Source organism: Osmia bicornis, chromosome 6, assembly GCF_907164935.1.
Source record: "Osmia bicornis bicornis chromosome 6, iOsmBic2.1, whole genome shotgun sequence".
NCBI classification, from domain to species: domain Eukaryota; kingdom Metazoa; phylum Arthropoda; class Insecta; order Hymenoptera; family Megachilidae; genus Osmia; species Osmia bicornis.
In genome coordinates, this window is record NC_060221.1 from 423,091 (window position 1) to 447,412 (window position 24,322).

Genomic DNA, 24,322 nt, shown 5'->3' on the forward strand with positions numbered 1-24,322 from the left:
TTCATTATTCTTTGGAAATTTATAAAATGGGAGTATACATTGCATTGAATCTAAAAATGACGTTAACAAAACTTTTCACCTGTTTCAAAACTGAAATTTAACTATACATATTGTTTCAAAAAAAATACAAAGAAGCATATTATGAACATTAATGTTAATAATACTTGTATAGTGTTTTCAATATTTCTTTGTCTCATAGTATAAATTATAATAAACTTTTCCTTACACTTACTGATCTAATATAATTTTTGTTTCATTGTAGCCGTATCACAATTTAAAACAATTACAATAATCAAGAACGCAACCAGCGACGCAGATCAGTTATCTCGTTATCACAGCTATTCGATAAGTAAGTAAGTACTACTTATAAAATACATATAAAAAGTACCCGTTAAAATCGGGCTGATGTATAAAATACACGAACTTTACGTTTTATTGCGAATAAAAATTTACAACGGGAAAAAAAAGTTATTCGCAGAGAGATTGCACAGGTATTAGTCATTACAATTTCTCTCATAACGAAGTAGAACGAATAGAACCGAAGGTATCAAACCAAACCAGATGGCGTTTGTAAAATAAATAAATATATGTCATTATAAAAGTAAATACATATACATATATGTATGTAGAAGAACAACGTGTATGATTTAATAGTGTTAATCAGGTTTTTAAAAGTTAATGCTTTTAGATTTCAATTTTCAGTTCCATTTTATCACTGTACGTTTCAATATATTTAAAATTGATACAAAAGCATTCAACCTTTAATATAGACTCAGTCTTAAATTTGTATTACATTATAAAACATTGTATCAATAACTTATTAAACATTTTTTTCAATTTCATGATAAAGTAATTTTAGTTGCAACTTTATAATATCACTGATAAAATAGTATTCTTTTTGTAGGTCAATTTTATGATTAATATGTTTATGTAGAAAAATGTCCAAGGTTAGGTGTAACATTAAAATATATTTGAAATTGTGTTTTATAGGGTAAAATAATGTAAATACCATTTGGATCTATCGCTTTGAAGAAGATGCTACTTCAAAATATTGTTATACTGAAATAAACAAAAACATGGATAACACAGAATTGTTATTTTTTGACACTTTTCACATGATATTTCTGAGGTAAGCGTAAGATTATCTTATTTTCATATGTGATATAATGTCGTACAGTCGTGATAATGTTAAATAATAATAATAATGTATTTTTCAGGAACTCAATCTGATTTAGTGCAATTTCCCAAACCTGTGTATATCAGTGAAGTTAGAATTATCCATTAGGTGCTAGAGTACAAGCAGATTTTCCTGGAGGTGTTCGTTTAGGGTATTTAATAATTTCATTAATTTTTGTTCTGCATATAAAAGAGAAACTGCTTTACTAAGTTAATCTATTATATGATTTTAATTTAGAGCAACAAATCCATCACAATTTGAAATTGAGGTTTTTTGTAAATGATTTAAGTAAACCTGGAGCTTCTACGTTTGAATCGCTTGGAGAGTTAGAATATAAACAAAATATTCATATTCAGTTAGAATGTGAGAGAAAACAAATACCAACGGATGGTTTAGTATTAAGAGGCTGGTATACTACCATTACTTTAGCTGTATACGGAACTTTAACAAAATCTTTGAATAACCCACAAGAAATTATTAGCTCAGCTGCTGGCTCTGCAGCTTGTGTGACTGGGTTGGAGGAAGTCGTAGAAAATACTATTCAAATTTCAGAACAACAGTCCGAATGGTATTATGAAAATCAAGCGCAGTCAAATTCAAATGTAAGTATGTAAAATGTAAGAGATTCATTTTTACAATGGTTATCATGAACTCTTTTCGTGAAATGTATAGGAAACATGCGTAGCAGCAACACCCCCCGCTTCCTATACAACCAATTCAAATAGTTGAATCATCCAGAAATTCAACATCAGATACTGGAAAAACAGATGTAGGACATTGGGAAGAAGATGTTACAAATATTACTCTAAAATCTACAAAACGTCCTTCTTCACCACCTTCCGAGTCTTTAGTATCGCTAAGTCCTGAATCAATATCGGCTGAAGAAGAGGAAGGAGAACAGGATGGAGGTGAACAAGAGACAGGAGAGCCATTTGAACCCATATTATCCGATGAAGACATAATGACAGATGATATACCAGCTGCTGCCGAATACGAATGTGACAATGCGCAGTTGAATGACATCTACTCCTTAAACCCACCTGATTTATTGGAGTTATTAGATGAACAATCATTGAACATCGTTGAAGAGTGCCATATAAGCAAGGAAATGCTAGATAAGATACACGAGATATTACAGTCATTATCGAAGTCAGTTTTACACTTTAATAATGCATCAGGTCAAGAAAAGAGACATTCGTTCATAATTGTGAATCTTTATGCGCGATACTTAGTCCTTTTCACTGAACACACAGATTTTAGTGACTTGTCTAATATCGTGAATGCTGGTTTAGATAGGATCTTGCTCGTGCTCAACCTCAACCAGCTTATAAAGTTCGCCATGTCAAGTAGGTGTACGACTAGCCGAAACTTTGTGTAAGCTTCCCCAAGGTCCGACATACTTTTAAAAGTAGATGCACCTTACAAATTACTAGCATTGTGCATGCGCGAAAATGTAGCACTTCCTGTGAAACTTTCTGCTCTTCGTACACTAGATGCTGCATTAATAAGCCCTATAATTGTTCAAGAGTTTCTTAAATCAAACATAATTTATACAAAAATGCTTTAATGATGCTGGACACGCAAAATTAGCAAGATTAAAATATGCCTTAAGTCATTGTTGCGAAAAGTACACACATACGAATTTCTTGTACGAGTTGAAAGACTTGATGAATTAGCCATCACTGAATTAACAAACACATATTATGTGCACCAACATTAATGCTCAACCAAAACGTCAGCTTCCTGCGGGTGCACAAATGGAATTCGAACGTGAACATAACCGAAATCCTCGATGTCATTTAATAGGATATTTCGAGCATCATAAACTTCTCTATCATATTTTGTTTGTGCTCACTTCTCCAAATCAGATTTAAATTTAATTAAAGCTACTCGTCGTTTTCCTCCTACGTGTTTCAGACAACAAAAGAAGGTTTATTATATCTGTTAAAGGAACCAGAAGTTACGAAATTTAATTTTGAAAGCTTTGAAATACGAATTGCCTGAGCAGGTCGTTTTAGCTTGGCGGCTTCAGGTTGTTCATATTTATTACGTTTAAAATATCAACCTACTGATTGGATATCATTAAACAAACTTCATTCTGTTTTAATATTCCTGAAGGCTTGCAGGCTATAATAACAGTTCTTTCTACAGGGGAATTCATTGATATTTTGATACCCTATCTTTCTGATCCAAATCTTTGTGAATTCTCTGCGGAAATTGTATCAGCAACAATACGTTATTCTGATCGAGTTGAAGTATTTCAAAATCGCGCTGCAATTATTTTAGAAAAATCACGAGTTCAGGCTGTTTTAAAAGATGTTACATCATATTGACTGTAGCAGCGCAACCATCGCATTGGAATTATGGAGATGTTTCTCCGCTTGTTACATGTATCAGAAAAAATGCAGATAAGGCTGCTTCCCTTCCAGGACAGTTAATTACAGCATGTAGAATTTTGTATTATCTTGTTTTTCCTTCGACTAACGACATTGATCCAATCGAACCTTACATTGAATTAAAATATAGAAATGCATTAACCAGTTTATTTGCTGCCGACGGTTTAACAGCTCTTATCGCTGTTATGGCAAATATTTCAGAATTTTATGAACAACCATTTTTACACCGTGCAGCTCTAACAGGTCGAAGAGGTTTGGCATTAGTCGCGTTACTTCTTCCCTGTATAAGATTAACAAGAGCATTATTGGAACGTCTTGTAAAATGTATGGCCACAGATTTTAAAGATTTAACAGCTGTAGTTCCATTACTTGGGGTATATTCGTTAGTCGAAGCTATCCCTCCTATTAGAATTGTACAAACTTTATCCGAAGAAATAGTAGGAACACTTTTGGTATTCACGCAGGCTGTAGACTCGGATGGATCAGGAAATGTAGCAAAATCATTATGGACACAAATGTTAGGTGAAGTGCTTAAAATGGTTTCTTTGAGTCCATGTAATTTTATACCTGGCTTAAAAACTCCTAACAAGGCTGTTACCACCGATTTTAACTTTGAAAGAAACTATGACCGAAGATCCGCCCGAGTCTTAGGGCTTAGAAAGCTGTGGTCTGCTCATTTACAAGCTCAAGCTAGTAATTTAACTGAAACATTGCGATTGCTTTGCGCCAGTTGGAATAAAGATTTATTAGTCCTTCTGGTAAAAGTGTGTAAGCAATTAAGTGATTTAGCAGCACCTACAGCTTTACTCGTAGGAAGATGTTTATTAGATGGTATTATAGCTGCTACTCCTTTAGAAACTAATGTTTTAATTCTTGCGTTACTTAGCGAACTTGCGAGGCATGCACCTATGAAAGCCACTTTGTTAACTTTAACTAGTCCTGCGTCTAGAGCACAAGTGAAATCTGATCAGAAATATCCACCTGTCATTGAAATGATGTGCATAGCACTTAAAAATACAAATGATATTAGAATGCAATACGAAATTCTTGATATCTTTGAAACTTTATGTGACTGTACGTTAAGTCTTATGCAAGAAGACACGAATGAACCATTTGAGAAAAGACTTACACATTCGGTACCTAGTAAAGAACCACTTTTGTTCATTCTGGCTGCCCTTATCGATATACTAGCTAGTAGTACGAAATTTGAAACCGAGATATTACAAAGTACACTTCGAATACTTCTCTCTCTTATAAGTCATAATTATGGTTTATACCATGTGAAAAGCTGTTTAGAAAATAATCCTGATGCATTACGATCATTACTAGAGCATATTTCTGTCTTAGAAGATCCAGAAGCTCAATCTGTTGTAGATTTAACTATATTGTTCTTAGAAAATTTAATCGCATCTGAATCGCAAGGAAGATCTTTATATTTACGAGTACAGCAACTAGCATCTTTAATATTATGGGATAAAAATGAACATCCTTTGGAAAAAATAAAAAGTGCACAAGAGCTGGTGGAAATTTTTAAGTCTGCCGAGGATAAAGAAGAGAAAGAACCTATTCCAGAAATGTTGGAACCATTACTGCCCACTCCAGAAGCTCTATTAAATCAATTTTCCCAACGATGCTTAGGAACTCCGGATCTTACTTCGAAACGTCCAAAGAAATTTACATTTGCATCTGCGAATCAAGCCTCAAATGAAAACACAGTGGACTTGTTAGCACTGGCAGCTGAATTACTACCGGCTGACTTTAATTTATTGATAGAAGCTCAAAATTTATGTTCCAAGACACCTCCTGATGATGCTACTCAACCATTGCAATCAAAAACTCAAACCGATGATCAAGAAACTAGAGATGTTCAGAAACAATCATCTCCTGTTTCTAAAATAAAACAACCATTCGGTAAATTATGTATTATATTTGTTACTGATGTTAACGATATAATTCGAACATCCTATATATTTAAAAAAATATCTCATATTTTCTTATTTTTACAGTTACACCTATGCGAGGTAGAACACAATTTACCAGTTCTTTAAGAGGCGGTCCGGTGGTGGGAAGCGTAGGTAGAGGAGCAGATCCATTTAGATCAAGACCACCAAACACTTCACGACCACCGTCTCTTCATGTTGATGACTTTGTAGCATTAGAAACATGTGGAGCACAACCAACCGGACCTACGGGTTATAATAAACTTAGTATTCGCGGAACTTGCCCTTCGCGTGCTATCAGTACAGGAACAAGAAGTCGACCTTGGACGCAAGAACCCCGCCCTCCTTATCTTCGTTAATTTAATTAATTTAAACAATTAAAGTGTTTATTAATAATTGAAGACTATAATTTCCTATACTTAGAAATATCAAAAAAATTTCTTATTAGAATTACATCATATTTATTATTATTATTATTATTATTATTATTATTATTATTATTATTATTATTAGTATATTTAATTCAGTAATCGATTTAATTGGTGTACTATCACAGTACAAAATTTCTTGATGTGTATATGTTATAAAAGTCCTATGAAATAAAAAATTTCATTATTAATATTACATCTATACAGAATAGTTTCTACTTACCAAATTTTTCTGTATTTTTCATAATACGTAGGTTTAGAAACAACTGAAGCTACTAATCCATATATTTATATCGTATTTGTAAATGTATTATTTTATTTTGTTTTTGTTTTACAAACACGAGTTATCAAAGTTCCAATTCTATACAGTTTAAATTAAAATAAAATCAGACTATAAGTTAATGAAACCTGTTTGAGCATTTCAATAATCTGTATTTATTCCTAGCTTTTCTTTCCAATTTTCGTAATATATTTTAAATTGGTTATAATCTGCTTCGGTGAAATATATTCTTTTATTAGTGTAGTTACGCTAAAACAATAATAAACATCAATTTATTTACTTTAGAACAAACCGTTTTAGTTACTTCTGAAATAATGTGTATACCTTATTTTCTATTTCTTTTAATATTATTTCATCAAAATTTTTTAAAAATTGTAACATATTTTTTGATGGTTTAATTTCAGTTGTCAATATATACTTCATCAAATATAATACATAAGAAAACCTTTTATTAACACACGCATTGTGTAACAATGTTTCTAAAATTGTGTAATTCGGTGCAAAACCAATATTATCCATTTGTTCTAAAAGTTCTTTACCATCTTCAAGCTTTCTACATCCAATAGCCAATACTCCAAATGTTACGATATTGGCTGTAAAATGATAACTTTGTATCGTATTAAGAATAGCCTGCAAATAAATATAAGTTAATAACATAGAATTTACATACTGTAACAAATATATCATTATTTTGTAAGTACTTACTTTGGCATCCATATAATTTCTTCTTAAACATCTCCTTTTAATAAGCATGTTAAAAAATGTAATATCTACATTTATATTATTATTTTTTAGGTACTTAAGAAAATATTCTTCTGCCGTTATTGTGGGCGGAAGTAAATCTAAAAGTAATGTGATTGTTTTTCTATCAGGGTATACACCATGATTTTTCATTCCATTTATAAATTTTTCAACTCCACCAAATAAAACTAATCGTTTTGAATCCAACGCGTCGTCCAGATTTTGTAACAATAACTTGTTATTATTAACTATTACATCTATTTCTGAAGTATGAGCATTTGCCACAATATGTTTAGATTCTGTAAGCATTTTAAGGAGCGAAGCACTCAACACTGGTGGAGAATCTAATAAATCTGATCTTTCTACATTCTTAAATTGAATTTGAGTTTCGGGTGATTCTAATACTAAAGTATCATTTACTTTCAAATCCCCAAACTTTGAATCTCTAATTGCTCTCAAAAGGAGATTATAGTGTAATATGTTAAATTTCATTTTATCTTTCTTCATTTTGTGCCACAAACCCAAAGCATATTTTAATCCAGATTCCTTATCACCAATTGTCGCGTGAAACAAATAAGTGGCTATACTATTTGAAATGATACCATTATCCCTTGCTTCATCTGCTATTTGAAAGGCAGTTAAAACTTTGTTATGCCGACCATAAGCTCTGATAAGAGCACAGTAATGCACTACATTTAACGTTAATTTTCTCTCAAGAACGTATCTTCTTAAATAGTCCAAACGTTCTACCGCAATGTTTGAATCTGTTGTGTTAGCACAAGCTTGAATTAAAGAAGTATATACCATTGGTGAAGGAACTAAACCACTGTCTTTTATTTTCTTGAATAATTTAAAACATTGCTTTACATCTCCTTGTAACGCAAATGCAGAAAGTAAAAGTCTATATATGAAGACATTTGGCTTATCACCATTTTCTTTCATTAAATCTAATACACTTAATGCTGCATTTACATTCTTTAAATCTATATATGATTTAATAAGTTTACAGTAATCTGTGTAACTTAATCTTTCTATTCTAGGAATTTTAGTACGTTTTGAAAAATTTTCTTCTTTTTCCTCATCTTCATCCATTGGAACTTTTTCATATTTTTCATGTGAAATGTTTCCAAAAACATCACCATCCTTTGGCAAAGATTTGGTACAAAGTTTTCTATTACAATTTGTAAAATGCAGAAGATTTATATCACTTATATTAAATGGTTTCATTTTATAACACAACACTGCGTACAAGTAATTGTTATCAATATTTGTACAGCCACTGTAATTATATTTTTGTAACATCCATAACATTGTTTTTCTTGTTTAATGTATTACAGTAATTATCTATATAACCTATAAAATTTTTGATTTCAAGATGGTACGTATTTTTAAAGAAAAACATGCTTGTGTTAATAAATTTCTCAAGAAAGCCTAAACTTTTTTTTTATTTTCAATTAATTGAAAATACCATTCGCATATCCATACACATACATATAAATATATGTACAATATATATATTGATATGTATTTATATACATAAATATATGTAAATACTATATGTATACAATGCTTTCCTCTTTCCCGGTTATGCGATAATGTATTTGAACTCTGTATCTTCTTTAGTTCTGATTCACCGGTTACACCTTTCAAAACAAATATCTAAAATAAATATAAATATTGTGTTAAATGTATAATTAAATAAAAAGGAAGATACCTATGCATGTAAATATGTATAATTTCATAATATCTAAATATTTCTTTTCTAGAAAATATTTTTAAACAAGGCGCGAAATTATAACTTCTTAATCGTGAAGGAAGGAAAGCAATGCTTCAAAATAAGAAAATATATAAAATATGTATTATGTGAATGATATAGAAAATGTAATATAAAAAATTGTGGATTTTTATTTATAAGTAGACAAATTGTATGTAAGTACATATATGCAATACTTGAATATTTCAACAATTTACATTAAACGAAAATTTGGCACACTAGCGCTAAATACGGTTGATTACAACGCTAAAGTTGTAGCCATTCGCGTCTTCGCGTCAGTTTTACATGGTTTTACAGAGGCCATAGCAATTGTAAGAGGAGAAGGTAATAAATGCTGAATGTTTGATCAAATGTGCCTTTATTCGAACACAATTATACATAAAATACGAATTTATCATTGAAGAAAGATCTACGCAATTCATAAGGTATATCCAACGTAAAAGATGGAAAAAACAGAAGAAAACGAACACAATGTGTTGCGAGAAGTTTTAAGTGAAGAAGAATTGACACAAATCCCAGAAGGTGTTGTTAAAAAGATAAATGCATATTTCAATGAGAAATTTGAACAATATATTACTGCGAAAGCAGTTTTTGAAACTAATAGAAAAAATTTTGGTATGTTTGAATTGAATTTTGTAGTTTTTGTCACAATAACGATCACCCGGTTTATTTACATGGCGTAGTTAACCTCTTTTTATAAGAATTAACCGCATTTATTTAACACTTTAATTTGAATATTCTATTAAACATGAATGATATTTTTATGTATAAAACTTCGTGATAGATTTGATCAAATGGTGACACTCTGCAAATAATTTTGTTTTAGTAATATTAAAATTAGCTAATTAGTATTAGTTGCATAATAATAATAATAATAATAATAATAATAATAATTCTACGACTGATATTTAATTTTTTAGATCAAACTGTAGATAAATTACAAAAAGATTTGGCAGTGGAAAAATCAAATTTCGAAGAATGTAAAGAAAAATTGGAATTAGCAGAGAAATATACTACCGAGTTACAGATCAACTTAGACCAGACTAAAAATGAAATACAAAAATTACAAGAAACGGTTAAAAGGTATATCTGACAGACATAAAATTGAAGATCATGTAAACTATGTTTATATTCATTTTATTTAATATAATTTAATATTACAGGCTAGAGAAGGAAAATGTTGACTTACGCAGACATAGGGACACAGTTGTGGATGAAAGAGATGCACTGCAATTACAGGTTGAACGGCGAGATACAAGACAATTAAGAATGCATACAGAACTATCTTCTTTAGGAACTCAATGCAAAATGCTGTGGCTGCAAATGTCAAGCTTTTAACAGGACAGAAGAATTAGAAGCCGAGCGATATGACTCTTGAATTTAAGTATGTATTTATAGGAAATAAATATGAAATACCATTTAATAAATATGTTGCATTATATAGGGAAAAAAGGTTAGAACAAGAAAGGGCTTTACTTTCACAACAAATGGCAGGTCTTGAGGAAGAGTTAGCAAAAAGAATGTCAGAATTACAAGCGACAAGAGCAGAAGCTTCTGCCCGAGCTCTATTAACAGATACCCGTTTGTCACAACGCGACGAAGAATTACGTATTGCTAACGAAGCAACGTCACAACTACGAGAATCTTACACATCTCTTCAACGGCGCTGTGACGAACTTGCTCAAAAATTAGAAGAACAACGTAATCATGAAATTTCTATGCATGCTTCTTATCGAGAAGAAATTGGTGCTCAAACCAGATTAGCAGATCTGTACAAAGGAATGGCTGATGAAGCAAATGCAAAAGCTGAGGAGTTTAGCGGTGCAGTTAAAGAACTTCAGGAATTATTAGAAACTGCTACAGAACAATATGGAACATTGGAAACTACGCACAATCAACTTCAATTGCAACATAAACAAGAATTAGAAGAAAAAGAGCAAAAGATAGACGAACTTTTGAAAGAATTAAGTCATGCAAATGAGTTGCTTAAAAATATTAAACAAGGTAATTGGTCACTATTATTTCTTAACAGTTTCGTTCACAGTTAACAGTTCACAATTGTTTACAGAGAGATTAGATCAAGCTGTTGACAACTGCACCTACAGCAGGCCATAGCTAGTCGTGTTTTGAGAAAAGGTTTAAGTCTTACCCAGATTTATACACAATTAGTCGATGTATCAAATGAATTAACTTCGGAACGAGAAGAAAATGAGCGTCTAAAATCACAAATGGACGTTATTATACGAGAAGTAGAAGAAAAAGCTCCTATTCTACAACAACAACGCGAAGATTATGAAAACGCCGTGGCTAATATTGCAACACTTACATCAAGATTAGACGAACTTTTAACAGAAAATCATAGATTGCAAGAAACAGCGGACGAAGCAAATCGTCTTGCTAAACATCACACTAAAGAAAATCAGAGGTTGAAAACAGAATTATCAGATTTAGCTAGACAGGTAAGGAACACCAGTACTGTGTCTGTTTTTACATATTTTAAAACATACTAATATTGTAATTAATGTTTTTAGGTATGCTTCCTTTTGAAAGAAGTCCAAGAGAGCAGAAGTGGGGCAACTGCGCATACAAGTGAATTTTCAAATTCAATGGATATGGATAATCTTGCTTCATCTGAAATTATTAGCAAGAAGCTTGTCACTTTTAAAGATATCGAAGAATTGCAAGAAATAATCAGAATTGTTGTCAATTGTTAGGACGTTATCATCAAGGCAAGAAGAAATTGAAAGGGCAACCGATGAAATAAATTCTGGAGAAATGAAAGAGAAACTGGATAGGTTTGTAATTTTCTTACAAATAATTTACTTATTTCTGTATTTATTTATTTATTTATTTCACATTGTTAAAATCGCAACAGGTATTTAGAACAATTGGAAGATATGCAAGCTGCTCAGGATAGGCAAGCAAAAATGTTCGATGGTCTTTTACGACAGCGGGATATGTATAAAAATATGTATCAACAGTGCTTGAAACAGACAGGTACATCAGACAAGAAAGAATTTTCAATGAACGAGGGAGAAGAAAGAAAAGAAGACGGCGAAGAAAAATCCGTTACAGATAAGGCATCCTGGCCGTCATCAGGACAACGTTACTAAAGAAAAAGAATTACAAAGGACAGTTGGCAGAAACTGAAACTAAATTAAAGCAGATTACAGACGAGTTTGTTACGTACAGAAAGGAAAAAGCAGCACACGAACGCATGTTAGGAGAGGAAGTGGAAAGACTTAGAAAGAAGCGGAAGCTAATTCAGCTCGATGTTGTAGATTAAAAGCACAGTTAGATTCAGCTAATGATAGATTTAATCTACTACAAGCAAATGTTACTTCTTATAAATCTCAAATAAAAGTACTCGAAGAAAAATGCTTTAATTATAATGTGACAATTGGCAAGCACGAACAAAGTTTGATGATTTTGAAGGATGAAGCTTTATCAGCTCAAACCCGATTATCTCGTGCCGAAGTACAATTAGAAAATATACGCCAAGAAAGACAACTTTTACGTGACTCCGAAGGGCGTCTTTTGAAAGAACGGGAAGTATATCAAAGAGAACGTCAGACGCAAGCTTTATTAAAAGCAGATGTTGAATCCATTAAAGCTAGTTTAGAACGTGTTCAAGCAGAAGGTCAATTACGTGCCGAACAGCGTTTAGACGACGCAACAAGGGAGTGTGCAGCTTTGAGGCGACGATTACAGGAAGAACAAGATCGATTTAGAGAATTATCTGGACATTTGGAAAGACAGCTTGCTACAGCACAGGAACGATTAACGGAAGAACGCAATATAACTGAACAAAATTCGTGCGGAATTGGAACGGCTCGACAATTCTGATTCTCAGAATACGCAACGTATCGAAGAACTTAATGCTAAACTAAGACAAGCTGTTACTCATTCGATAACCAAACCTTTTAACGGTAGGTATATATATATATATATATATGATATACAGGTAAATTTTTTAAAAGTTTAGTTGATGATTATAAATAAAATTCTGTGCCTATTTAAACTTGCAGGTGATGAAAATCTCGTAAAGAGATTAAAAGAACTTGAAATGCAACTTGCAACGTCACAGGCAGAAGCAAAATCTTTGTCAGAGCAATTGAAAGGTGCACGGCAACAAAGCCAACAGTATTGTGATATAGCGGAAAGCACCGAAGCACAGTTAAGAGAATTAACCACGCAACATAATAAATGTAAAGAAGAATTAGAAAATGCTTTAAAGGAAGCACGCGTAGAAATAATATCACTTCAGAAGAGAGTTCAGGAATTAGGAGAAGAGTTAGCAAAAGTTTCTAGCGGTCGACAAGAAACTGATTCAGAATTAAGAGAAAAATTAGCTGATGCAGAGAGAAAGCTTGAAGAACTAGACGAAGTTAAGGGAGAGTTAGAAATTGTAAAAAGTGATTTACAAAATGCTTCAATGGCAGCTAAAGAAGCTGAAGAAAAATATGCTAGAGAAATGGTATTACATTCAGCAGATCTTCAGGTAAATATAATTATTCTTTACAATGCAAATAAAAATGAAGTAAAATTTTTAGTTAATAATATGTATATTTTTTTCCCCCAATTGAATTACTTACAGTTATTAGCAAAGTTAAAGGAAGACACGCAGGCGGTAGAACAAAAAGTAACAAGCTTAAGTCAAGAGAGAAATGCAGCTGTAGAAGCTTTAGACCTTGAAAGAATAGCTTATCAAGAACGAGAGAAAAAATTAGTTCAAGAACTTCAAGAAATGCAAAAGAGAATAGAAGATTTGGATACACAGAATGCTATTTTACATAATCAAATTCAAGAATTAAGCGATAAAACTGCAATTATGCATAGTCAACAATCCAAAATAAACGAACAGGAAAGTCTTGATACTAGTTTAGAAACAATGAATCGTAGCTTTAGCGGACTCGAAGATGATTCTAAATCTGCCGAACAGTTATTAAGAGTAATGAAATATCTAAGACGCGAAAAGGATTTGGCTGTAGCAAAGTTTGATGTTTTAAGAGCAGAAAATCTTAGATTGAAATCCCAAGTAGAGGTTAGTGTTGTATGGTATCTTTTTTTTCTTTTTTGACTTTTTTGACTTTTTTGACTTTTTTCTACCACAATTAACATGCTTTTCTTTTTATATAGGTTGTAGAGAAACGACTAAAAGAAACGGAAACCGTCCTTAATTCTGAAAGAGAAAAGTCAGAAATTGATGTAGTAACAACATCTAAACATGCAGAGTTATTACGAAAAGTTGAAACTTTGAATGCAATAACAGATTCTAATAGAATCCTTAGAGAAGAAAGGGATAGTTTAAGCGCAAAAGTATCAGAGCTTACCGTAAAGGTAGCTGCACTTTCGGAAGAAGTAGGACCACTTCGAGACAGCTCGAGAGATTTGCAAGCAAAAACAGAAGCGTTATTGCAAGAGAATGCAAGCCTTAAGGGAGAGGCGACTAGATGGAGGCAAAGAGCTAATACGTTGGTAGAAAGAGCTAACAAAACTAGTCCAGAAGATTGGCGTAGATTACAGACGGAGCGTGAAAATCTTAGCAAACTGCTCACGTCTGAACGCGAGGTACACGCTAAACGTGCAGAAGAATTAAATCAACTAAAGGCAGAAAAAGTTAAATTAGAAGAGTCGTTATCGCAACTTCAGAAACAGGTACAAGTTCAAGGTGAACAAGTACAGAAAGTTTCCGAAGAAGCACGTAAATTAGGTCAAGATTTGAACGAAGCTCTTGCAGATTCCTCTTCTAAAGCTAAAGATCTAGCAACGTTAAGAAAAGAACTTGGCGATAAGGAGACTGTTTTAAATGACATTAAGAACAAAGAAATTCAGATTAGAAAGATAGCAAAGAAATACAAGACTCAGTTTGAGGAACTCGCGAAAACGGTAGAGGAAGAGAAGAGTAGATCCGAAGAGACACGAATGACGACGGCTGGTATTTCAGGAACTGAAGATACTGTTCAGATATCTCAAGAACGCGAGGACCAACTGCGGGAGGAAGGTCGACAAGAATTGCGTCAAGCGAATTTAGAATTAACTTCAAAAATTGATGAATTGTCTCGTCAGATGGTAGTTGTACAAAGTGAAGCCGAGGCTTTGAAAAAAGAAATCGACAACATGAATAAAACGAGCGTTGAGAAAGAAGAACGCGCAAAACAGGTACTGAAAGGAGCAAGGACCAAGATTATGCAATTAACAGAATCGAAGAAGATTTGTGAAAAAGAACTCCTTGACCTGAAGGCAAAAATTGAATCTGGTACTACCGATTCGGATACTGCTGAACACGATGCTAGACTTGTAGCGCTTAAATCTCAAATGGAAGGTAGAATTTCTCGTTTGGAACATGAAAAGGCTGAAATTCAAGCGGAGAAAGAAACTCTTTTACAAAGAGTTACTCAATTCCAACGACAATTAGCCGGTGTTAGCGGAGTTAGCGCTACAACAGAACCACCGACGGCCAATATTAAACCAATGTCCGCTCGTGCTGAAACTCCGTTAGCAAGTATTCGTCCTATGAGCGTAGTAGTGCAATCTAGAACAGCTGCTGTTCTACCTACAACCGCTAGCGCACCGGTAATGGTTGCGCCTCATCAACAACAACAACAGTCGCAACAACAAGTGGTGCACACTACTGAAACGAGTTCTCCAACTAGCAGCCTTCCAGATTTTCAACCGGCCAGCACTAGTAGCAGTTCCTCACAGACAGCGCCTAGCACTTTGCGTCAGCTCGTTGTGCAACCACAACTGAGCGAGTCAGCGGAGTCGACACAAAGGGAAGATCCAGAAAGTGCAGAAACCCTCAATGTGCAACAGCAGCAGCAACAACAACAACAACAACAACAATGCCAGCAACAACAACAACAGCAGCAGCAGCAACAACAAACTGTTGCATTAGTAAGTCCAAGGGTCGAACAGCAACAACAGCAGCAACAAGCTGCAGCTAGTGATCAACAGCAAACTGTAGCCAGTAGCTCTACTCAGTCAGTGAGTACATCCCAAGCTTCGACAGGACATAAACGTCCTAGAGCTCTCGATTCTACGGCATCTGGATCTGGAATTGTAGAAGGTGTTGATCATAGTAGACAGGAACAAGTTCTTAGCCCTAAAACTAAACGGACCAGACAAGAGATGCCATCTACAGCCAGTGCGAGCGCTTCAGAGGTCGAGTACCAGGTGAATTTAAATAATGAAAATGTAAAACACATCGAATAACGTTTGTCTAACTTAAGAACATAACTTATCTGTCAAATTTTTTAGGTACCCACGTCGAGTCAAAGAGATCAAGACGAAGAGGTAGAGGAAGGATGCGTAGTTGTGGTAGATTGTGACGAAGGTGAAGGAGGAGGTAATCATCAAACGCATGAAGAGGAAGAGTTTGATAACGATCCATACGAAGAGATGGAAGAAGAAGAAGAAGAAATGCCTTACGAGGTCGAGGTAGAAGTGGAAAGGGATAACAACGAAGTTGAAATTATAATGGGAGAAGATTCTACGAGCGTAGAAGTCTCTAGACAAGCACAAGCAACGGTGCCGATAAATCAACAACAGCAACAACAGTCTGAAGCAATTAGTAGTGCCGGACCAACGGGAGAACCACCAGCTACGTCGTTTGCAACTCGATTGTCACGGGGAATTGCGCCTATGCCTAGACAACAACAGCAACAACATCTTCTTTTGGTACGTCTTGGATGTTATCTGTACTTCTGCACACAGAGAAAAGAATTTTCTTTTACGATATTACAATAAATTTTAGCCACAGCAAGGGTACGAGGATGGAGGTGACGATAGTATAGTGCCAAGTACACCAACTTTGTTTGTACCACGCCGAGGAGATGGTTTTGGAGAAGCTGTCAGTTCACCACAAGTTCCTCAAGGGCGTTTTACCTTCGGGGATTCGTCTGCGCCAACAACAGCATCCTCGACTCCTTCGTTATCAACTCCTTCCGGCTCAACAGCTCGAACAATATTTGGTTCGTCCAGTTCAGGTGTTGCGCCAGTTGTTCAAGAAAGTATCGACGATACGCGAATGGATCTTGTTCAATTAGAAGACGGTGGTACCGGTCGTAGTGTACCTACTACACCTTTGCAAGTTTCACCAGCGGCTGATTTACCACCTTCGGTACAATATTTTCTTATCATCGTTACACAGTATTACGACGTTGTAAACTAATTAATTAATTATTTAACTAAATGATTTATTTGTAGACAAGTAGCGGACCCGCTGAAGAACAAGAAACACCAGTTTCAGTACACCACTGTCAGGTACTACGGTGATACTAGCGAAGAACCTGCGATACCTAGTATTCGTGTACTCGGCATGACGATCAGCAGCATAATCAAACTGAAATAATTACAGAATCTATTAGTACAACACCTACCGAAGGTAATGATTATAAATTCTAATCTTGAGTAATAGTTCCCTATGCTATTCAAATGATTATCCATTTACATGTATATAGGTATGAGTTCGATAAGTGAAAAAACGTACAGAAGAACTGGTCCCTTAATTTCCGGGAGATGACGATACAGTAGATACCGGGGAAGGACGGAGAACCAGGAAATTGACGATAGTGGAAGATGAAGTAGAAGAAAGTCGTGAAGCGGAAGCGTCTCCGTCTAGCAATACGCGTCAAAGAACAGCAGCAGCTGCGGCTGCAGCTGCAGCAAATGGTAACAATCGAGGCAATTCGGGGCGACGATCGGCACGATCGCCATTTAGAACAGCGCGTGGTACTCGACCTACACCAATTGTTTGGGAAAGTCAAGCTAGCGGCAGAGGTAATTGTAATCACAAATAATAAATTGTGTCATATTTGTTTTTTTTTTCTTTCATTATACACAAGAAAAACTATTTTAAGGGCAAACATGATACGTGGAGGACATGCAACGAGAGGACCAAATAACGAAACAGGGAGAGGTCGTGCAACGAGACGCCGAATGCGCAGTAAATATCCGTACGCGAGATTCTAAGACAATTCTTTTTGTATACGAAGTCGTAAGAAAGATACATATTGCTGTCTTTGTACGCGAATCGTCTAAGAAACGTTGGCTGTTAATATATATCAACTTTCAAATATTGAAAATATTTTTATTTCGCGTTAAATAGTAATTTCATTGTATACATATTTGTCATATGATATTATTACGCCTAACGTGAACGAAACAATAAGTGTATCTATCTTTTTTTAAATTGAAGCTTCATTTTAAATTACATAATCCATATGTTGCTTATTTGTTTATGTCTTCAATATCGAAATTAACATTCCTCTAATCGATATTCTTTCTTCAATCAAAAGTACATAGCATTTAAATGGTTTTATTTATTTAACTGTAAAAATAATTTTGACGACGTTACTTGAATATCATATAACGTATGTTAGACGTATCTTTATATAAAACGTTCGTACAAAACGTATATTCATATTATTTTACGTAGTGCACATTATGAAAGTTTTATTAAAAGTATTTGTCATAATGTACAAGAAATATTTCTTATTTTGTAAAGATGCATCGCACTTTTTTATATTTTACAAAATTAAATAAATATGTTAAACTCTATCATAGTTCTCATCAGTCACATAAGTACAGCCTGATGTAATATATATAGGGACTTCCAAATATTAATAAATAGTATAACATAAATATTAAAATTCTATTATGTATCTGGAAATATGACATTTGTCTTAAAAACCGGTTATCAAAATAAAATAGGAGGTACTTGTAAGTACACGTACTAAAGATACGCTAGAATATATTTATACGTGGAATCAGTCTCTTGTCAGATTAATATATTTCAATGTAGTATTACTGATTAATACTTGTTCAATACTTAAATATCTCCGATTGCTTAAGAAAAACTTTTAGAACTTTATACTATATCTTAACAAAATAAATGTTAAATATTGATAAACGCGTATAAATACTGAATTTATACAATTAGTAATAGAAATATCTACTTTACACACTTCCATATTAATTTCTAACATAATAATACGTTTTGGTCCCTTTCATTATTAGTAATATGACTAGTTTAAATTGAATCGTTTACATTTTTGATGTTCTTTAATATTCATCGTTCGTCGAAAACAGTAAATATCGAGCGTAATTTCCAATATAAAACAGGTGTCTGTCCTCGACATTTTAGCATCGAGTAAGACAACCAACATACATATGTCGGGCATCGAGCAATTTCAGTCTACATGAACATTTCGAACCAAGCCGGTACGCTAAAACCCGGAGAAGATGTCAACATCAACTGTGTCTTAAATTGCTTTGATTCCCTTAACGTAAATACTGTTAACTCGTTAACTCGTTAACATAATCTAATTTTTCTTAATTTCAATAATTTCCGATCAAACGAGAGTTACGTTAGGCCATTGAAATTCCTGTTGATACCGTTCATTGACCGTGGTAACATCGCAGAAACATTTACCGTGTTGCTCGACTCTGATCCATCGGGGAATCGTGTTCCCAAGTACCAAACTAGACACTTCGATTTCGATCTCGTCGTAATAGATCGCTGATCGCATCGGTGAACAGCTCATGTCGGGGCTCGTACAGCATCCCGAGTGTCCGTCGCAACGTTTCAAAACAATGTAGACGGGTTTTACCGGGCTCTCCCCGGAATTTTGATGAATATCCCACATCAGGTCCCTCAGGTTGTACGCTCGGGATTGTGGTTCTTTGCAGACAAACTTCTGGGACATCTTCACCGCGTGAGTTAAGTTTATCCTTCGACCGCTTCGATGATAATTCTCGTTCGCCGCTGATGGTACCATGTTGTCCAGTGTCAACGGTATAAGTATCATCAACTTTGAACCAGGTAACACCTGAACGATCTACTTTTCATGCCTCGTTTCTATTATTTAAATCGAGCTACGTTTCTGATATCACTCGCTGATTTATCCGCACAGCTTCTTCTTCGCTGAAAGTTCGGCTCGCCTCGGATTCACCCCTCATGAATCAGGTTTCTGCCACGGGATATTAACCGACGGACACGTTGTTCGGCTTGTTACCTTTTCTTCTGTACGAACCACTGACACGTACTCGTATCAAGAGGCATCCAACTGAGACTTTCCTGCTGCCAGAAGAGTATTTTATACGTGGAGGAGCTTGCACACATGCTTCACGCAAGGTATACCGCATCAATAGAGAGATTCACGCGTACGTAGAATCCAATGTTCTACGATTCTGCGGTATTTAGAGAGTATTTAATTATGCAATTCTTAAACCGTTTTAGATATCCTTCTAGATTGTTTCACGGGGAAACGCCACGGTGACTCTCCTCGGTACACGTCAAAGCTTCCACCCTCTAACGTGCTTCTTGTTAGTTTGATAGATTACACAAATCATTGAAGTTCTTCCATACATCTTCGACAAGATCACACGGTTACTAAACTTGACTGAATGAACTATAAATAAATGTACCGTAAATATTCTCAAAACGTTCTTCAGGTTTACATATTGTACTCTTACGATCCTCTGAACTGTTCGACATGTTTTGTCAGTGAGAGATCGACTAACCTTCTGATAAAAGGAGGAACGCCTTTCTATCAAAGTCGAACTTCGACTATTTCTTTTTTTCTTTGATACGCAAACTCGAACAGTGTGCCATGCACGAAGCAGTAATATACATATTTAACGTCTTATCTGGCAATTAAGCGTGTGTAGTATTTTGTTAGTACTGGTCGAGAGCATTGATAACAACATCTTATAAATAATAGGCGCGCTAATTGCGGAAATAAGATTTTATTCATTAAATATCCTAGAGTATAATCATGATAGTATTATCACAATCCGAGCTATCACATGATCCGAGCCCTTCGTTCGTTTCCTTAGGAAATTATTATACAATTGACTCACTTTTACTGGATTCACTGAGGCTGGAGTTCAATGAATGCTCGAAAGAAGACTGTTTGCTTATTACTCTAACTTTCGCGTTCGTCTGGTTAGAATGAAAAAAATCTTCTGTATTGAAGTCTCAAAGGTCTACCAAGTGCATAGTAGATTGTTCTTCCAAGATTTCATGGTACATTAACTTTTCTTCACAGTTACACGTTTTACAGTCGGTGCCTGTAAAAAAGAAGTGTCCAAAGTAATGTTGTTTTCTTGCAATGATCCCTTTCGCTTAGTTCACTACTCCGTGATGTCTAGGAGTAGTGGATTTCGACGAGAAGATACGGGATTACCCATGATAGAAATGCACTTCCTAATTCCGAGTCACTGTTACGTTTCATTGCAGTTCGTGTTTCCTTTACGTATATCTTCTTCTTAGAATTCCGGTCGTGAAACGTGAAATTAGTTTCCTTGTATTTTTCCAGATGATACTCGTTCTTGATACTTGTAAATATTAATTAGTAAAGTTCATTAGTTTTCATGTAGACACATACTGACCTATTTATACACTTGGGTTGTGGTACATTGGCTTTGTAATTATTAATAAGCTCGCACCATTGTTGATAACGGAAGAGTGATACCGATACCGAGAAATAGTAGCGGAAGAAGGATAAAAGCAACAAGAAACGGCGTAAGATGTTATATAATACTAGATAAAATTTGAATGGAAAATTTAATTAACCATCATAAATATATGTATGAAATTTTGTATTCTCTAAAAACAGTATTCGCTTCGATTGCTGATTCATGTGAATCATCAGCTAACCAGTTTTGCTTCAAGCTTTTGTTAGCAGTCATTCATGTGGGCAGAAGAAATTCGTTTCTATCTTATTTTGGCGATTCGCCACGCGCTTAATCATTCGTTATATACCTTTGTATCTAGGTGTGAGTCTTCCCTTTGTATATCCGTATTCCCGTGATAATAGAATGGTGAAATGTATGAGTCACGAACATTCCTCTTCTCATTTTCATCTCACTTAACACTTTGACTTAGTTTAAAGTTTAATGTATTATTATAGAAGACCATAATTCTAATTGTAACATGCGATTAATAAGCGGAAACGTCAGTGTGACACGATTACCTTACTCAACTACCGATTCATTTGACGTAAGTGGGATCTCCCTCAGGGCGAGATACACCGGGGTACACGCAATTGTAATTCCAATTCCGTACGGTAAGAACTGACACTATTACTTCCATGTAAATTTCTGTAAATCGCTTATTCATCCTGCTATAAATAGAACGCAACCATATAATTATTCCAACGACATATTAAATCCAATCCGTTACAAACACGTGAGATAGAACAACTGATAGTTTATTTAACGATCTGTCACTGGATACGTGCGAAAAGTCACGCAATTCAATCATCATTTTATAAATCAACAATTTACTGTCACTCAACTAGCAAGACTGAATCAAAAATGGATCATGATTTTGTTTAAAAGCGTTTCTTTTATAAGTCGCATCAGTCATTTATCATGATTGATAGCAGCCGTGATTAATCATGAATGATTCTATAATAAATTAAGCATAGTTACATAATTACCTTACTTTAATTTAAACAATATTGCTTATGTAACATGGAAAAAGAAATGTTTCATGGCAACGGAGATGGTGCTTCTCAAGGTTGCTACCCCCGAAATTCTATCGAAATGCGCAACATCGAATACAACCGAGTTAATTCCACGAATCATTGTAACGGATACTTGTGTCATCTGGATTTGGATTTAAGCAATCGATGTCAACTCTCACTTTTCGTCGAGGAAATTTGTCAAACGGATGTATTACTTATCTTTTGTAGTAAAGCCCTGATGCACTACTCATAGGGTTTGCGTAACAATAAGAATATCGGTATGAATGAACCTTGTCGTAATCAGACACTCTGCAGCAACCGTATCGCGATGATTCACTGCAACCTGTCGCATCGTATAACATTGCAGCGTTGGGGAGGCTACTTCGTGCCGCACCGTTGTTCCAAGCAGTTTCTCAAGCATGTTCATCCATGTCCCTTCGTGGAAATTAAACATGCTAACATAATACTTTGCAGATTAATATATCGCTAAAAAAATAAAATAATGTTAAAACGTTTCAATGTAATACTGAAACAATGTTTAAAAAAAAAAAAAAAAAAAAAAAAAATAAAATATGAATGACCCAAAAGAAGGGTTGAAGGTACTCTTACAAAATTCTCTGGAGGCAATCAAGCGAGGATGCATCGATGGACGAGAAACGGTGTTTGGGATGCGATCGGTACAGGAAAGAGAAAATCGAGAAGCGGTTGATAATTTGACCGATGACTGGTTAAAATTTTGCGGAGCAAGATGAATGAGTGAAAGAAGCGTTGGAGCGACGAAGAGAGGACGACTTAGTCACGCGACGTAACGTGGTCCCAGTTCGAACGGGAGGCAGGACCCACTAGTTGTAATTATAGTTATCTTGGCGATGTTCTCGGAACGCTTTGCTTCGAGTCCTCCTCGAGTTTACCGAGAAACAAGAGGGAGACGGTGCGAACCGCCATAGGACAACGAAGAAAGGCGACGAAGAAATCGGTAGTAAAAGAGGGGAGGGTAAGCCCCCCCGAGGACGAGGATGAAAGTTACACACATATATGTATATGTATATATATATAGCGGGAGAAAGAATTCAGAGCGCAGAAGAGAGTATATAGCCGTCAGTGCCAGGACTATTGTGAGGCGAGCAGGAACTCCAGCAGGAACTAGGACACTCCTCTTGAGATTCTACGTGAGATTCAGAAAAGAAACTCTCGTCGTTCGACATAGAAATGAGAAGCTTCATTTTACTATTATTTTCTATTCATCTTGCTTTTGCTATATTGGCAGACATCATAGGTATAACCTGAATTTAATGAAATCTTATTAGCGACGCGATCTTGACAGTTGTATTAAAATAATTTGCTTTCATTTTCAGAGATAGTGGATTTTTGAATCACGTACAATTAGTACATGATTTCGATGCTCCATGCCTCAAGCAGAGCTGTAACCAGTGCAGAAACTTCTAACTGTTGGTCCTAATCCCGACGAAGTTTTCTATCCTGCCTCCACCGTTCTAAAGCGTTGCAACGGGGCTGGATGTTGCCCAGATCCTAAACATATTTGTGCACCCGTCGAGACTAGAAACGTCAGTCCTCGTTTTCATGGTGAAAACACACGATCGATCGACAACGAGACAGGCATCACGAAGTGATACACGCCTTGGAACACACGAAATGCGATGTGGTTGATAAGAAAATGATCGATTCGATTGAAATCATCTTAACGGGATCGTCGTTAGAACGTGAACAGAAAGTGGATCGACGTAAGATCGGTTGAAAAGAGAAGTACACGTGTTATTATATTATGTATGTATTTAGTTACTTAGTTTCGCGTTAGAAAATTAAAATGTACCAAAACGTTAATGATCGCGCAATTATGTAACATTATACATATAGTTAGTTCCTTAAATTTCAGGACCTGTGACTGTGATATTTAATGATTTAATATAAAATAGTATAACTTTTTTACGTAACATTAATAATATTTCTACGGTAACAAAAGAATTTCTTCGATCTCTCTTGTATAACTAGAAACAGAAACAAACCTGTTAATCTTTTAGCTGGAAGTATTGTTTCGCGGCCAGCACGTCGCGCTTTATGCTTTCATTATCCGGTGTTAATTTCAGGGCAGC

At 34.9% G+C, this 24,322-nt stretch overlaps 6 protein-coding genes across 6 annotated transcripts; 4 read left to right on the forward strand and 2 right to left on the reverse strand.

Moving 5' to 3' along the window:
* Positions 1–233: 233 nt before the first annotated feature.
* Positions 234–6,137, forward strand: LOC114879641 (protein virilizer). Its single transcript, XM_046286187.1, is given in 26 exon segments — positions 234–491; positions 991–1,110; positions 1,113–1,129; positions 1,218–1,224; positions 1,227–1,274; positions 1,277–1,328; positions 1,415–1,445; positions 1,447–1,779; positions 1,850–1,879; positions 1,881–2,358; positions 2,361–2,418; positions 2,420–2,469; positions 2,472–2,522; positions 2,525–2,569; positions 2,572–2,712; positions 2,715–2,757; positions 2,759–2,879; positions 2,881–3,096; positions 3,098–3,145; positions 3,147–3,216; positions 3,219–3,287; positions 3,290–3,505; positions 3,508–4,148; positions 4,150–4,207; positions 4,210–5,484; positions 5,580–6,137. Coding segments are annotated over 25 exon segments (4,425 nt in total). The 5' UTR covers positions 234–491; positions 991–1,076; the 3' UTR covers positions 5,873–6,137.
* Positions 6,138–6,226: 89 nt separating this feature from the next.
* On the reverse strand, positions 6,227–8,619 carry LOC114879642 (pentatricopeptide repeat-containing protein 1, mitochondrial). The gene is made up of 3 exons (XM_029194742.2): positions 6,927–8,619; positions 6,546–6,851; positions 6,227–6,470 (listed from the first exon to the last, which is right to left on the reverse strand). Exons 1-3 carry the CDS (start codon positions 8,271–8,273, stop codon positions 6,363–6,365), a joined length of 1,761 nt encoding a protein of 586 aa, XP_029050575.2. The 5' UTR covers positions 8,274–8,619; the 3' UTR covers positions 6,227–6,362.
* A 349-nt stretch (positions 8,620–8,968) lies between these two features.
* LOC114879620 (nucleoprotein TPR) lies at positions 8,969–17,157 on the forward strand. The gene is given in 22 exon segments (XM_046286184.1): positions 8,969–9,351; positions 9,657–9,819; positions 9,900–10,036; positions 10,039–10,120; positions 10,181–10,740; positions 10,805–10,822; positions 10,825–11,195; positions 11,268–11,425; positions 11,427–11,531; positions 11,612–11,822; positions 11,824–11,868; positions 11,870–11,978; positions 11,981–12,546; positions 12,548–12,665; positions 12,765–13,237; positions 13,334–13,780; positions 13,876–15,912; positions 15,997–16,416; positions 16,493–16,858; positions 16,945–16,988; positions 16,990–17,054; positions 17,057–17,157. Coding segments are annotated over 22 exon segments (6,753 nt in total). The 5' UTR covers positions 8,969–9,179; the 3' UTR covers positions 17,143–17,157.
* A 31-nt stretch (positions 17,158–17,188) lies between these two features.
* On the forward strand, positions 17,189–18,369 carry LOC123987882. Its single transcript, XM_046286181.1, has 3 exons — positions 17,189–17,198; positions 17,257–17,517; positions 17,598–18,369. Exons 1-3 carry the CDS (start codon positions 17,189–17,191, stop codon positions 17,606–17,608), a joined length of 282 nt encoding a protein of 93 aa, XP_046142137.1. The 3' UTR covers positions 17,609–18,369.
* A 1-nt stretch (position 18,370) lies between these two features.
* On the reverse strand, positions 18,371–20,693 carry LOC114879622. The gene is given in 3 exon segments (XM_046286185.1): positions 18,371–19,552; positions 19,555–20,150; positions 20,263–20,693. Coding segments are annotated over 2 exon segments (495 nt in total). The 5' UTR covers positions 19,589–20,150; positions 20,263–20,693; the 3' UTR covers positions 18,371–19,091.
* A 2,128-nt stretch (positions 20,694–22,821) lies between these two features.
* Positions 22,822–24,318, forward strand: LOC114879623. Its single transcript, XM_029194696.2, is given in 6 exon segments — positions 22,822–23,466; positions 23,469–23,487; positions 23,567–23,601; positions 23,604–23,791; positions 23,794–23,960; positions 24,236–24,318. Coding segments are annotated over 6 exon segments (462 nt in total). The 5' UTR covers positions 22,822–23,420; the 3' UTR covers positions 24,243–24,318.
* Positions 24,319–24,322: the final 4 nt, after the last annotated feature.

Bases quoted from the DNA above. Each gene is read 5' to 3' on its own strand.
- LOC114879642 (XM_029194742.2), bottom strand. From the start codon at position 8,273: ATGTTATGGATGTTACAAAAATATAATTACAGTGGCTGTACAAATATT. The intron at 6,852-6,926 runs GTAAGTACTTAC...ATTTATTTGCAG, and splicing joins GAAATTATATGGATGCCAAA to GCTATTCTTAATACGATACA. The intron at 6,471-6,545 runs GTATACACATTA...TTATTGTTTTAG, and splicing joins TAAAAGAAATAGAAAATAAG to CGTAACTACACTAATAAAAG.